General features: G+C 57.0%; 5 protein-coding genes across 5 annotated transcripts; 1 reads left to right on the top strand and 4 right to left on the bottom strand.

Moving 5' to 3' along the window:
- Nucleotides 1–421: 421 nt before the first annotated feature.
- BDY17DRAFT_292888 (major facilitator superfamily domain-containing protein) lies at nucleotides 422–2,666 on the bottom strand. Its single transcript, XM_033732899.1, has 3 exons — nucleotides 947–2,666; nucleotides 766–879; nucleotides 422–696 (listed from the first exon to the last, which is right to left on the bottom strand). Exons 1-3 carry the CDS (start codon nucleotides 2,423–2,425, stop codon nucleotides 433–435), a joined length of 1,857 nt encoding a protein of 618 aa, XP_033591645.1. The 5' UTR covers nucleotides 2,426–2,666; the 3' UTR covers nucleotides 422–432.
- A 140-nt stretch (nucleotides 2,667–2,806) lies between these two features.
- Nucleotides 2,807–4,633, top strand: BDY17DRAFT_292890 (S-adenosyl-L-methionine-dependent methyltransferase). The gene is made up of 2 exons (XM_033732900.1): nucleotides 2,807–3,416; nucleotides 3,481–4,633. The coding sequence occupies exons 1-2, from the start codon at nucleotides 3,285–3,287 to the stop codon at nucleotides 4,264–4,266; spliced, it is 918 nt and encodes a 305-aa protein (XP_033591646.1). The 5' UTR covers nucleotides 2,807–3,284; the 3' UTR covers nucleotides 4,267–4,633.
- Nucleotides 4,634–7,202, bottom strand: BDY17DRAFT_292892 (ASST-domain-containing protein). The gene has a single exon (XM_033732901.1). The coding sequence runs from the start codon at nucleotides 6,901–6,903 to the stop codon at nucleotides 4,705–4,707; it is 2,199 nt and encodes a 732-aa protein (XP_033591647.1). The 5' UTR covers nucleotides 6,904–7,202; the 3' UTR covers nucleotides 4,634–4,704.
- A 172-nt stretch (nucleotides 7,203–7,374) lies between these two features.
- Nucleotides 7,375–10,292, bottom strand: BDY17DRAFT_292894 (ATP-binding cassette permease). The gene is made up of 3 exons (XM_033732902.1): nucleotides 8,176–10,292; nucleotides 8,061–8,122; nucleotides 7,375–8,004 (listed from the first exon to the last, which is right to left on the bottom strand). The coding sequence occupies exons 1-3, from the start codon at nucleotides 10,072–10,074 to the stop codon at nucleotides 7,557–7,559; spliced, it is 2,409 nt and encodes an 802-aa protein (XP_033591648.1). The 5' UTR covers nucleotides 10,075–10,292; the 3' UTR covers nucleotides 7,375–7,556.
- Nucleotides 10,293–10,458: 166 nt separating this feature from the next.
- Nucleotides 10,459–11,685, bottom strand: BDY17DRAFT_292897 (clathrin light chain). Its single transcript, XM_033732903.1, has 2 exons — nucleotides 11,480–11,685; nucleotides 10,459–11,418 (listed from the first exon to the last, which is right to left on the bottom strand). Exons 1-2 carry the CDS (start codon nucleotides 11,517–11,519, stop codon nucleotides 10,688–10,690), a joined length of 771 nt encoding a protein of 256 aa, XP_033591649.1. The 5' UTR covers nucleotides 11,520–11,685; the 3' UTR covers nucleotides 10,459–10,687.
- Between the last annotated feature and the right edge of the window lie 12 nt (nucleotides 11,686–11,697).

Here is an 11,697-nt window from a genome sequence, read left to right on the forward strand (position 1 = left end):
TTACAGATTGATGCCTTCCAAATAGACTGAATGATCTCCGGCGCAAAGATGTCGTGTCCAGTCCATTGTTTGTTTGCTGCGATGCAAAGTGCACTGCCCAGTCCCGTCTCAGCGCAATTTCCACGCTGTGGCAGTGCAAATGGATTAGGGGCGAATACTCAACGTTCACCTTGCACGTGATCTCGCAATACTGCTCATTGTGATGGGCCGTTGTTCCGAACGCATTCACTCCCCACTCTCTCTGCATGTTTTGATCCCAGATGCCGTGAAGTAGTTCATCAAATTTCGCTCGCTGGAATTCGCACCGCTTGCTACATTCCATGCTACCGGGTCAGCCGGTACATGCAAGATCACGTGATCACAAGGAAGAGCTGCACAATACACACATCTCTACTCAATTCTAGCAAACACAAACAGTCATCGTCCCATAATTCACGTTCCCATGACCTTGCTCAGATTCTTATCCATCGTAATGCGCCAATGCTTCGAATATCGCTTCATAGCCCACAAACACCCAAACCCGGCGACGAAAGAAAACAGTCCGAACATGGTGAACAGCCACCCGTTTCCGATGGCCTGGATCAGCGGCTCCGTCACCGCCGCTCCCACGCAGCTGAAAATGTTTCGTACAAAGTTGTTCACGGCCACGCCGTTGCTGGGTTTGCGCGGCATGAATTCGGTGAGCATCGTTGTTACCTGGGAGTGAGTGAGTTAGTGTGACTGTTTTGCATTTGGGATCAGAGTAGAGCGAGGTGGAAGACTCACCATTGCAAATATCAGCATACTTCCGATGCCGAAGAAGAAGTTTGCTACGAGTGGTGCTGCCAGGTTGACTCCGAATTCTGCGGTCCAGCCATAGGCAATGAGCGCCGCGGGAAACTGTTCCACAATGACTAGTTAGCATAGATCCGTGGCCATCTCCCACCACATCTTGAGAGTGACATACCATAATAGCCCCGAGCCACGCATTCTCCTTCATCCGATCCTCTGGCTGGTACTTCAGGTTGCCTTTCGAATCATACCGGCCGGCTTTTTGCGCCTCACGGGCCATGATCCGGTCCACCCATCTGCCGCCGAAAATCGAAGTGATGAAGTAACCAAGAGAATTGGGAAGATAGCACAAGCCGACGATGATGTTACTGTAGTTGTAAGGCGGGGCCGAAAAGGTGGCCTGGATGGAGATGTTGAGGGAATAGAGAGCGCAAAAGCAGACCGTGGCGTAGAAGACGCAGATGGCCACGGCGGGGAACTGGAGGTACAGGATGATGCGGAGGGGATCGACGAACCAGAGGCGTAAAATGGCGAGGTACTTTTTCGATTTGAGGTGGAGTGTTGACTGCTTTGTCGAGACTCGAGATAGCGTTGGGCGTGCAGTGGAGTCGAGTTTCTCGCCTTTCTCTCCGCTGGTGTCGGCGACGACTTCTCGCTCGACTTCCGCCTCGGCTCTGGCGGCCACGCTCCTTTGCTCTCGCAGTGTCTCCGGTAAGCAAAGGGTGAGGAAGAGCAAGATGACCACGCCAAGGATGGTAAGAAACCATTGAATCGACCTCCACCCCAGATTTTCCGCAAGTAGGCCGCCGATGATCGGACTGAGAAGTGGTCCGCAAAGGGGTCCTAAGTAGAACAGACCTATTGCGCGGCCTCGCTCATGTACCTCCCAGATGTCCGCAATCGATCCGGCACCTACGGCCTGCACACTGGCTGAAGCACCGCCAGAAAGCATACGCATGGCGAGGAACATGCCGATGTTGGTGGAAACGGCACCGACGATGCTGAAGATGATGTACAGCGTGAAGCTAGTCAGGTAGATGGTGCGACGGCCGAACGTTTCGGAGAAGCTACTCCACCAAAGAGGGAAGATGGCCATGCTCAGCATGAACAAGGCTATGCTCAAGTTCACAATGGTAGGGGTGGAGTGGAGGTCTCGAGTGATATCGACCAAGGCTGGGAGGACAATACTCGAAGCCATGGGACCTGCTGCTCCGGCGACGGCAACGATGAAGGTGAGCATCCATTTGGTTCGTCTCGGGTAGTCGTATTGGTTGGTGATCTCTGGGATGAGGGTGAAGCGGCCGAGAAGACCTCTTCGCTGGGACCGCGGCACATTCACCGGCTCGCGCCGCACAGATCTGGCGGAAGATTGGGCTCTGCTGCGATCGCGGGAAGGAGTGGCGGTTTGGTGATCGTGAGCGGTATGAATGGATTCGTTGGAGGAGTCGGAGGAGCGACGTGCGCGGCGGCCGCGACCCTGGGGACTGATTTCATCGTCTTCAGCGAGCTCCCCGGACTCGTTGGGGTGGGAGGAGGCAATGCGCTCTTTACGAGAGGTGCTGTGTTTGTCGGAGAGGTCCTTGGAGTCGTCCGTGTCGACTTTCTCGAGGTGCGGCTGCAAATCGCCCTTTTCTAAATCATGGTCTGCGCTCATCGTGGCGGGGAAAGAAGGCGTTGGAAGCCGAGGACGATCATCCTCGACGAAGTCCAGGACCGTGTTGTGCAGACAGAAAGTTCCAAGAAAGCCGTGACGAAGAAGGAGATGCGCATCAAACCAGAAAACTTGCTCAATGGAAGGAACAAACAACGCAGGAGCGGGAGAAGTCGACGAGTAATGTCGAAATCACTCACGCCCTCAGGCGCATTAGCGTTAGTCAAACCATACGTAACGTGAGGGTAGCCGTGGATATGGAAGCCGGAAGTCGGCACGCGTCCTTCCCAAGCAGGCACGCGCCGACAATCGGAAGCTAGCGACGACCAGAAACCAAAAACCGCGCAGCGTGGAAACGCCAATCTGTGCCAGCCACGAAATGGAGTCCGCCGAAGCCGGCGACGAGGCCAAGTTTTACATCCCGCTGGTACATTCTTGAGCACGTGGTGGACGGAGTCGCGTTCCTTCTCCGGCATCTGGCCATCGCCCACACAGCCTCATGCCCACGTATACCATCGGCTTACGGAGACAAAGCTTGACCCGCTATCTACCTGCCTACCTAGGCAGGTAAGGTAGTTGTGCCAGCCGGGGACTGCTGGAAATGGGCATTCGCCTGGACTCTCAATCATCAGCTTGGCCTGTGGTTGGGCAGGCCGCAGTGGAGGTTGAAGTCCCGTGGCCGCTGCGGTGCGGGGCTTCAGCTGTGAGCATGACTGATGAAAGGTACATCTATGTAAGTGGTGATGTTACTATATGGATCCAGATATCAAGGCACGCAGCCTGCTGTTTTCTCCTTTTTTTTGGTGTTCATTTTCCACCCTTTCCCACATCGCCTGCCATTTGGGTGTAGGCTGCGACTGCAATGGCCCTGCCCGTAGGCGTCAAGGTCCACGAAGAATGGGACGAGGCGCAATCAGAACGAAGGAAAGAGTGGCGCCGGCAGTTCTACGAGCATTTCAAGACTCTCTCAGTCGATAAACAGGTGCACGGCTGGGTTAGTCATTTCATCCCTACGCGAGTGCGACAACAACACTCTAACCACTCCCCTTCACCATCAGGACCACTTCTGGCGCCTCAAAATCACCCCCTGGGACCGCCATCAACCCCATCCAGCCCTGGTGCTCGCCCTGCGCGACCGCCACGACATCTTCGCCGACGTCTTCAAACGCGTGCCCGGCAAGCGTCACCCGCGGCGCAAAACAGCGCTCATCCCAGGCTGCGGCCGCGGCTACGACGTCCTCCTCTTCGCCTCCTATGGCCTCAACGCCGTAGGCCTCGGCGCCGCGCCCGCCGCGCGCGAAGCAGCGCTCAGACTGCTCGCGGACCCCATCAACACCCACCACTACCCGCTAATGAACACGCACGCCGGCCAGGGCGAGGCGCGCATCATCACGGGCGACTTCTTCTCCACCAACTTCCTGTCGGAAACGCACGGCGCCACGGTGCCGGACGGCGAGCGCACCTTCGACTTCATCTACGACTACAACTTCCTCAGCATCATCCCGCCCGTCTTCCGCTCGAAATGGGCCGCTCGCATGAGCCAGCTGTTGGCTCCCTCTGGCTACCTGATTTGCATCGAGTTCCCGCTCGGCAAGGACCCGGCGGCCGACAGTCCGCCGCACAGCCTTTCGAGCGCCTTGTATGAGCAGCTGCTTGCTCGGCCCGGGGAGGAGGTGACGTACGATGACACCGGGCGTGTGTATACGGATGCCTCGCTGGAGTCGGCGGAGAATGCGCTGGTGAAGGTGGAGACGTGGGTGCCGGCGTCGACCTTTGATGATCAGCTCCAAGTCGGCCAGATCAAGGTGTCCTTGTGGAAGCATTTGAAGGCGGTCTACCCTTGAGCCCGAGGGATCTCGTGACTATTCCACTCCGTCTCGAGTTCTGGGTCCACCATACTCCCTCTCGTGTGCATTCTATCCAATCTCGAGCCTACTACTGGCAGATGCAGCCCTTCGAGATAATCGTGATCTCGACCGGCCTTCATGACAGCAGGCCCGCGACCGCAGACCACCAGGCAAGAAATGGCCTTGAGACAAATTTGCCATGACTTCTGTCGCCGCAGCAGCACACAAGGGAGAAGAAGCTCGAATGCATCCTCAGCCGGAAGTCAGTCGGGCACACAGCCCTGCAATCCCATCTCGAGACACCTGCAGCAATGGAAATGTATATCGTGTCATAGAGTAGAGCAGACCATCGAAATACCACAAATCCACCTATCTACAAAAAAAAAAAGCCTTCATCGAACCGCTGGAAAGAGAGCAAACCAAAACTCACGCCCTTTATTTCTCCCAATCCGTACCCCGCCGAATGAACGGCGTGCGCGCATTCGAATCCTCCCGACTACTATCATACCCATCATCGTCATCGTCATCATGCGAGCCAGCATCCTCCTTCATATCGTCAAATTCCTCCGCACCACCAGCACCCAACAACGTCGACCTCCTTCCCCTTTGACTCGAAGCCTCGGCGCCAGAAACCTTCACCTCCTCGAACACGCCCTCGTCCTCCGCGCCGACCATAGGCGACAGTTTGTACTTCGTTGCAGGAGGGGTGAAAGCGCGCAAACTCAAGCCGGAGGGGACGCGCGCATGCGAGAACAGGGAAGATGCGCGCGAGTGCGACGAGAACCAGGAGGGGCCGCGCGCGTGCGAAAAGCGAGGGAGAGTGGCGTCGGCGGCTTTTGCCATGAGGCTGCCGGAGGAAGAGGGAAAGCGCTTGCGCCGACAGCAAGATTTGTAGACGCAGAAGGCGGCGAGCATGACCGCGAGGACGAGGCCGGCTTGGAAGAGAGAGGGGTAGGTAATGTCCAGGCCTGAGTGGAGGGGATCGAAGGGGATATGTGCTTTGGATGGTGGTGCAGGGGCGTCGGTTCGGCAGGCGACATTGGATCCGCGGATGATTATGCCGTCGCGCACGGCGCCAAGTTGCACGCATTGAATGTCGACTCCCGTATCTGCGGGGGGTTGGAAGCCCGTTTCGAAGCCCTTCTTCTCCACGACACCGATGGGGACGAGGTCTTCGCGATTCGCGCCGGCGAAAATCGCCCAGTGCGATATGTCCGTTGCCCCATTCCAGCTGACGTAGATATTGGCTTGGTCGGGGTAGCGGCTGAGGGGCTCGAAGAGGGCGATGGGATCCCAGTTCTTGGGTGTGCCGCTCCACTGGTCTTTGAAGGCGCGATAGCTCATGACCGTCGTTGCTTCGCCGAACCACGCCTGCCATAGCAGATAGCCCTGACTGTCGTACTCCCGCATGAGCGGGGTTTTGCCGTACCCAACGAAGTCGTTCCCGTTGCCGATCGCCATCTGGTAGGAGCCTTGCGTACCTGCCCAGGCATAGTTGTTCTCGGTGCCCTTGAGGTGCTGAACCACGCGAGGCGGGTGGTCAGGGTTGGGCGGGAGGGACAGGTAGTACGAGAGCGCGGTGCTTTGAGAGGCCTCCGTCTCTCCGCCTCCGTTATTGTTGTTGAACAGACTGACCACCATTCCGTTGGCAGTGACGTTTTGCGCAGTTGCGTGGTGCTGCCAACGGAAGCGTTGAGGCATCTCGCCAAAGTCGCCCCCGGTGATGCCGTGGAGCTTCCAAATCACGTGGCCATCCTCGCCGCTGATCATGAAGATGGTGGACTGATGCCGGGCGCTGATCATGTAGTCCTTGCCAACTTTCTGCACGGAGTTGATGTGGAACCAGTCCCAGGGGACCCTTTGCGAGCCACGGCTGGGGTTCAACGGGTAGTTCGTCTCGTTCATCAGTTCAAAGACGGTTTCCGTGGAGCTCCATTTGAACAGCGTCTCGCCCGTGTCGACGTCGAACTCGAAGAACATGCTGTCCGATACCCACGTATCAATGGCACCGCCCATATAGCGAAGGTCAAGCTGCGTAGAATTGTAGGATGTCACCACGAGGGTATCGTCGTCCGTCACCCGCTGGTCGTGCATGTCAATGTGGCCCTGGGTCGAGTCGTCTAGCGTGTCGACATGGAAGTCCGGGCTGACGGTGACGTGGTTGTACTCCTCGTCGAGAAAAGTCAGGCTACCCCATCGGTGGCCCCAGTGGGCATGGGGGTCGTTGCAGCCATCCCAGTAGGTAATGTGCGGACGGCCGAGGTAGTGCTGCATGCGAAAGTTGGTCATGCCGCTCGGAACCTTGGTGCAGGAACTATAGTCGTTCCCCTCAGCGGCGAAGATGAGCTCGCCGTCGCTCGTCATCACAAGGCCCGTGCCGGACGCCTCGTGTGTGGCGTACTTTCCGTGATGGTCGGCGGGCGAGAAGAAGATGTACCCGGGAGCGAGATCGCCGCCATAGTGGGTGACGTTCAACACGGGCGGCGTGTGGTAGGAGGTCTTGTAGGAGCGCCATGGCCAGACGAGTCCGTCGTGGGGCGTGACGACTTGGTAGTGGTTGGAGCTGGGGAAGGAGACATTATTGATGCTCGCGAGCTCGGACAGAGCGACGAGCGGGAGAGTGAACCGCGGCATATTGAATCATGGCCGATCTGCTTGGTAAGCGCCAGTGTCGAATGGAAATGCTGAACGGGCGCTGGGCGCATGTGAGGCACGTATGTCTACAGGCACCTCCTTTGGGGTGGGAGGAACCGCGCAGCGACCATCGGCGCCTTTGTTCTTATTAATAATGAATAAAAGGAGGATGAATGTCCGGATTCGGCGACATGTGCGAGACACGCCCGCCCCTGAATGGTGGTGTCGCGAGACACAGGGGTCTTGATGAACCGGCCGCGGGATGATGATCGCCAAGAGGGAGGCCGTTTGGCGTGGAGATGTGCTTAATTTAAACGAAGGTTGGAGGCCTCGTGGAAGCTTATAGGCAGCTTAGTAATCACGTGACCTGACAACCACCACGCTTGGCTGGAACACCTCCTGATCTCCAAGCCTGCTGAGATGCATGTAAGGTACTCTTCCAAAGCACTCAAAGACTTTGCAAGCACAGAGCAGAGAAGCAGTGATCAATTGATTGAGAGTAGACTTGCTATGCACCGCGCCCGTCACATCCGCCGCCATCACCTACCCTCCATATTCCCCAATCCGTCCATTCCTTACTGCACAATCCATTCCTTTCCCATATCTGATCATATGTCCATATCACTCACAATACACCTGACCTTTCCTCTCATCTACACTTTCTCCTTCCCCAACCTCTCCTTCTCCTCCGCCTCCGCCTCCTCCTTCGCAATCTCCCGATCCCTCTCCTCCAACTTCAGCTTCCTCCTCTCCTCCTCCGTCAACTCCGGGTTGACATCCTTCTCCGGCCGCGTCAAAGGCGTCGCCCCACTCATCTGCCACTCCATCAGCTTCGCAAACGCCCCGTCCTTGTCCTCCGCCAGCCGCTTGTACGGGCCGGTCTGCGCAATCGTTCCGTCCGCACCAATGACGACAATCACGTCGCTGCGCTGGATCGTGCTCAGGCGGTGGGCAATGGAGATGGTCGTGTTGCTGCCGCGCAGCATATTTTGTAGTGCCTGGTTGACTTGCGTTTCGGATTCGGCGTCTAGGGCGGACGTTGCTTCGTCGAGGATCAGAATGTCGGGGTTCTTGAGCAAGGCGCGAGCAATGGCGATGCGTCTGTAGCGAGAAGAGTCAGCGTCGCATGCAGGTAAGCATTTGAACGGGCAACATACTGTTTTTGCCCACCAGAGAGTTGAGTTCCTCGCGCTCCGGCAAACGTTTCCAAACCGTCAGGCTGTTGTTTTGTCAGCGTCAGAAATACATGTCTATTGAAAGCAGACGACCCACAAAGTCCGAGATGAACTGGCAATTCGCCTGCCTCGCAGCAGCCACAATCTCCCCTCTCGTGGCCCAAGGCTTGCCATAGGCAATATTCTCCGCAATCGTGCCACTGAAAAGCACCGGCTCCTGGCCCACGTATCCGATCTTGCGCCGAAGCTGCTTCGCATTCATCTCCGCAATGTCCCTACCCGCAATCGTGATCTTGCCCGCAGTCGGGTTGTAGAATCGCATGAGCAGACTCGCAACAGTACTCTTGCCTGCTCCCGAGGGCGCCACGATCGCTACATTCGATCCTTGTTCGATGCGGAAGGAAAGGTCTTCGAAAATCCGCACCGCGGGGCGGGTGGGATAGCTGAATGCGATGTTGTGGAACTCAATCGGACCTCGAGCGGATGGGACGGGCAAGCCTTTCGTAGGACTGATCGTCGGCTCGCGATCCTGCAGCTCGAACAGCCGCGTGGCAGCGCCGACGCCCTTCATAAGCTCGCTGTAAAAGGCGCTCAGGCCGAAGAGACTGCTCCCCGCGTAGCCGGCGTACATCAAGAAGCTCGTCAGGTCGCCAATTGAAATAGCTCCGTTCTTCACCATGGATCCGCCAGCGTATAGTAATGCAATGAACGTCATGTTGCCCATGAAACCCGACGCTGAGAAGAATGTCGCACTGATAAATGCTTCTCGCCGTCCAAGGCCAAAGATCTTGCGTACTTGCGTGTTGTACCTGTTCACTTCCTGCAGCTCTCCGGCGAAAGCCTGGCTCGTCCGAACGTTGCCCAGTCGTTCCTCCGCGATCTTCGTCAGCGTACCCAAGTTCTTCTGGATGCGTCGACTCAGATTGCGAATCGCGCGGCCGTAGAAGAAGGCGGCGATGGCAATGGGTGGCAGGAAGATGGCCAGGACTCCCGTGAGCTTGATGCTGACATATCCCATCATGGTCAGACCAGCTGTTGCGGAGACCAGTGAACGTAGCCCATCAGACACATTCTGCGTAATGCTCTTGCCCACGATAATGGTGTCGCTCCCCAGTCGACTGATCAAGTCTCCCACGCGATTGGCGTCAAAGAACTCGGCATTCTGCACAAAAGTCTTCCTGAAGAGCGAACTCCGCAGCTTCGTGACGACTCTCTCGCCCACAATCCGCAAGATCACAATGCGTCCATAGTTGGCACATGCGCCAAAGGCCAACAGCGTTCCCAGCGCGAGATAGAACTGCTCCATGCTGAATCCATACATTGTTCCTTGGTCATTCGTAGCAGCGTCCATGATTCGCCCGATGGAGAAGGGCACACTCATGGTGACGCTGCTGCTGATGAGCAGGAAGACGAATGCCAGGCTCAACGGCCTCACTTCTGGCCGCGCAATTTGGAGCAGTCGCCAGACCTCTCGCCAGCTGCCTCCTGTCTTACCCTCTCCATCTGGACCTTCAGTAGACAACTTCGCGCTCAAGTTTATTTGCGAGGCTTGGGCGGCTTTCTCGGTGCGTTTGTCAAATCCATCGATATCGTCTGGCTCGTCGTGCGGATCGGACTGGGTCTTCACTGATTTACGATAGGCTTCCTCTTCATCTTCCGTTCTGCGGACCGCAGTCTGTGTGGGTGCTTGCTTCGGGGCAGCTTCTTGTTGCGGGCGCGGGCTCGTCTGGAGAACGCGACGCGACTGTTTCGATGGATGCGGAAATCGAGTTTGGAGGACAATGGATGGTCGAGGAGAGGAAGAGGCGGTGCGAAGAGTAGACAGGCAGCTGGAGTGTGCCAATCTCGAGTTCTGCACGGTACATGTCGGCGAGTTGAGGCGTAGGGTCGTCGATTCAAAGCCCACCACCGGCCGCCATATTCTCGTTGTGAACAGCGCTCCGTTTCCCAGGCTGTCCCATGCCCTGCGCGCGAGTCGAGGGCCACACACAGCCATCTCTCACTGCTGCGAGACGCGGCTCGCGGGGGGAATAGTGATGCTACCGATTTCCTGCCTCTTTGCTTGTCGCTGCCATTATGTTACGCGGAGCGCACAATCACTGTCGCGGGAAGGAGGCCTTTTGATAGGCAAGTGGGAGGGGGGATGGAAGATTGCGCGCGCGGTGGTGTCTGGTGGTTGGCGATCTCGTGTGATTGAGTATAATTGAACGAGACACAATGAAAGGTAAGGTGTGAGGCTAGAGTGCTTGTGCTGACCTCACCATCCCTACCAGCTGTTCGGACGCCGAGCTCGGATCGGAGGAACAAAGTCTTGATCACGTGACCAGCCATTGTTTCGGGCGACTATTCCACCGCAGTAACTTGTGAAGAGGCATGGAGATAGGTGAGCAGTGAACATATGGTAATCTATCGACTGGTCATTGACGAATAAAGATGGATGTCGCCAGAAGCGTAAACCAGCTGTCTACTCATTCACCCAACTCCATACTGCAATGCATTGCATCCTCCCTCCAAGTCAGGGGAACGAAGCCTTTTCTTTTGTCTGAAAGGAGACTGCGGAATCCTATCTCCGCGCGGAAGGCCAGTCTTAGAGATTACCGCGTTCCCGTCTAATATCCACTCGCACCAGGGGCGTTCTCGTCCTTCCTCAAGCTGACCAACACCTCCCGCATCCTGCCCTTCACGGTTCCCTGTGCACCACCACTGGCTCCCTTACCACTCAGATCGACCAGCTTGGCGATTCTCTCCCAGCTCGTCCCGCCACTCGTCGTATCTTCTCTCTGCGTCAGGAACTCTTCCGCCTCCTTCCTCGTCTGCGCAATCTGCTTGTCCTTCCGGTTGTTGTAATTCTCGTAGAACTCGTCGATTGCCTCCTGCGCCGCTTTCACCGTCTCCGCTTTCTTCGACGCCGAGACTTCGTCACGGTGTTGCACTTGTTGGTCGCGGTTGGCGCGCCATGTGCGCAGCACTTCCGGTTCTTCTTCGTCCGCATAGACGGCAGAGTCGGGAGCGCGGTAGGGGATGGTGGAGCCGGTGATTGTGCCTCCGCCTGGTGCGACCGCTTCGTTGGCTGTGTCTACTTCCGGGAAGCTGGTCTCAAAGTCGCCCATCATGTCACCATTGGTGTCGGCCGCGACGGGTTGTGAGGATCCACCGGCGCCGCCGCCGAGCAGGTCGTCATCGTCATCTGATTCGGCGTCTGCTACTGTTGCGGCGTTGTTGTCGGCGGAAGAGGTGAACTGAGCCGCGTCATCTCCCAGCAATGCACGCTCGCGAGCGAGAAAGTCGGAGGGTTCTTCGGCTGCGCTCGATGCGCCTTGGCCTTGTACTGTAGTTTGGCCTGCACGTGTTTAGCATGAGTAGCTTGTTGACTGTAGCAGTCCGAGATTGGCATTGCTCACCGGCATCAAAGTCGTCAAGAGAAGGGAAGCGGTCGGCCATGATGGTGAGTGCCTAGTGGCCCTTTCCTGCTCCTTTTCGCGGCTCAATTGGGCTTTGGCTCACGCTGGCTGTGGTGCAGAGTCGGGTATGCTGGTATTACGAGACCTCCAAGGCAGTATCGGCTCGAGCGGTCGTGTGATATCGGTTGGATTGAGGGACGGATGTGTGAGGTGTACAT

This window comes from Neohortaea acidophila (assembly GCF_010093505.1).
Source record: "Neohortaea acidophila strain CBS 113389 unplaced genomic scaffold BDY17scaffold_3, whole genome shotgun sequence".
Taxonomy (NCBI): domain Eukaryota; kingdom Fungi; phylum Ascomycota; class Dothideomycetes; order Mycosphaerellales; family Teratosphaeriaceae; genus Neohortaea; species Neohortaea acidophila.

Bases quoted from the DNA above. Each gene is read 5' to 3' on its own strand.
- BDY17DRAFT_292897 (XM_033732903.1), bottom strand. From the start codon at position 11,519: ATGGCCGACCGCTTCCCTTCTCTTGACGACTTTGATGCCG. The intron at 11,419-11,479 runs GTGAGCAATGCC...AAACACGTGCAG, and splicing joins TCTTGACGACTTTGATGCCG to GCCAAACTACAGTACAAGGC.
- BDY17DRAFT_292894 (XM_033732902.1), bottom strand. From the start codon at position 10,074: ATGGCTGTGTGTGGCCCTCGACTCGCGCGCAGGGCATGGGACAGCCTG. The intron at 8,123-8,175 runs GTGGGTCGTCTG...ACAAAACAACAG, and splicing joins GCCAGTTCATCTCGGACTTT to CCTGACGGTTTGGAAACGTT. The intron at 8,005-8,060 runs GTATGTTGCCCG...TTCTCGCTACAG, and splicing joins CTCTCTGGTGGGCAAAAACA to ACGCATCGCCATTGCTCGCG.
- BDY17DRAFT_292888 (XM_033732899.1), bottom strand. From the start codon at position 2,425: ATGAGCGCAGACCATGATTTAGAAAAGGGCGATTTGCAGCCGCACCTC. The intron at 880-946 runs GTATGTCACTCT...ATTGTGGAACAG, and splicing joins CGTGGCTCGGGGCTATTATG to TTTCCCGCGGCGCTCATTGC. The intron at 697-765 runs GTGAGTCTTCCA...ACTCACTCCCAG, and splicing joins GTATGCTGATATTTGCAATG to GTAACAACGATGCTCACCGA.
- BDY17DRAFT_292890 (XM_033732900.1), top strand. From the start codon at position 3,285: ATGGCCCTGCCCGTAGGCGTCAAGGTCCACGAAGAATGGGACGAGGCG. The intron at 3,417-3,480 runs GTTAGTCATTTC...CTTCACCATCAG, and splicing joins ATAAACAGGTGCACGGCTGG to GACCACTTCTGGCGCCTCAA.
- BDY17DRAFT_292892 (XM_033732901.1), bottom strand. From the start codon at position 6,903: ATGCCGCGGTTCACTCTCCCGCTCGTCGCTCTGTCCGAGCTCGCGAGC.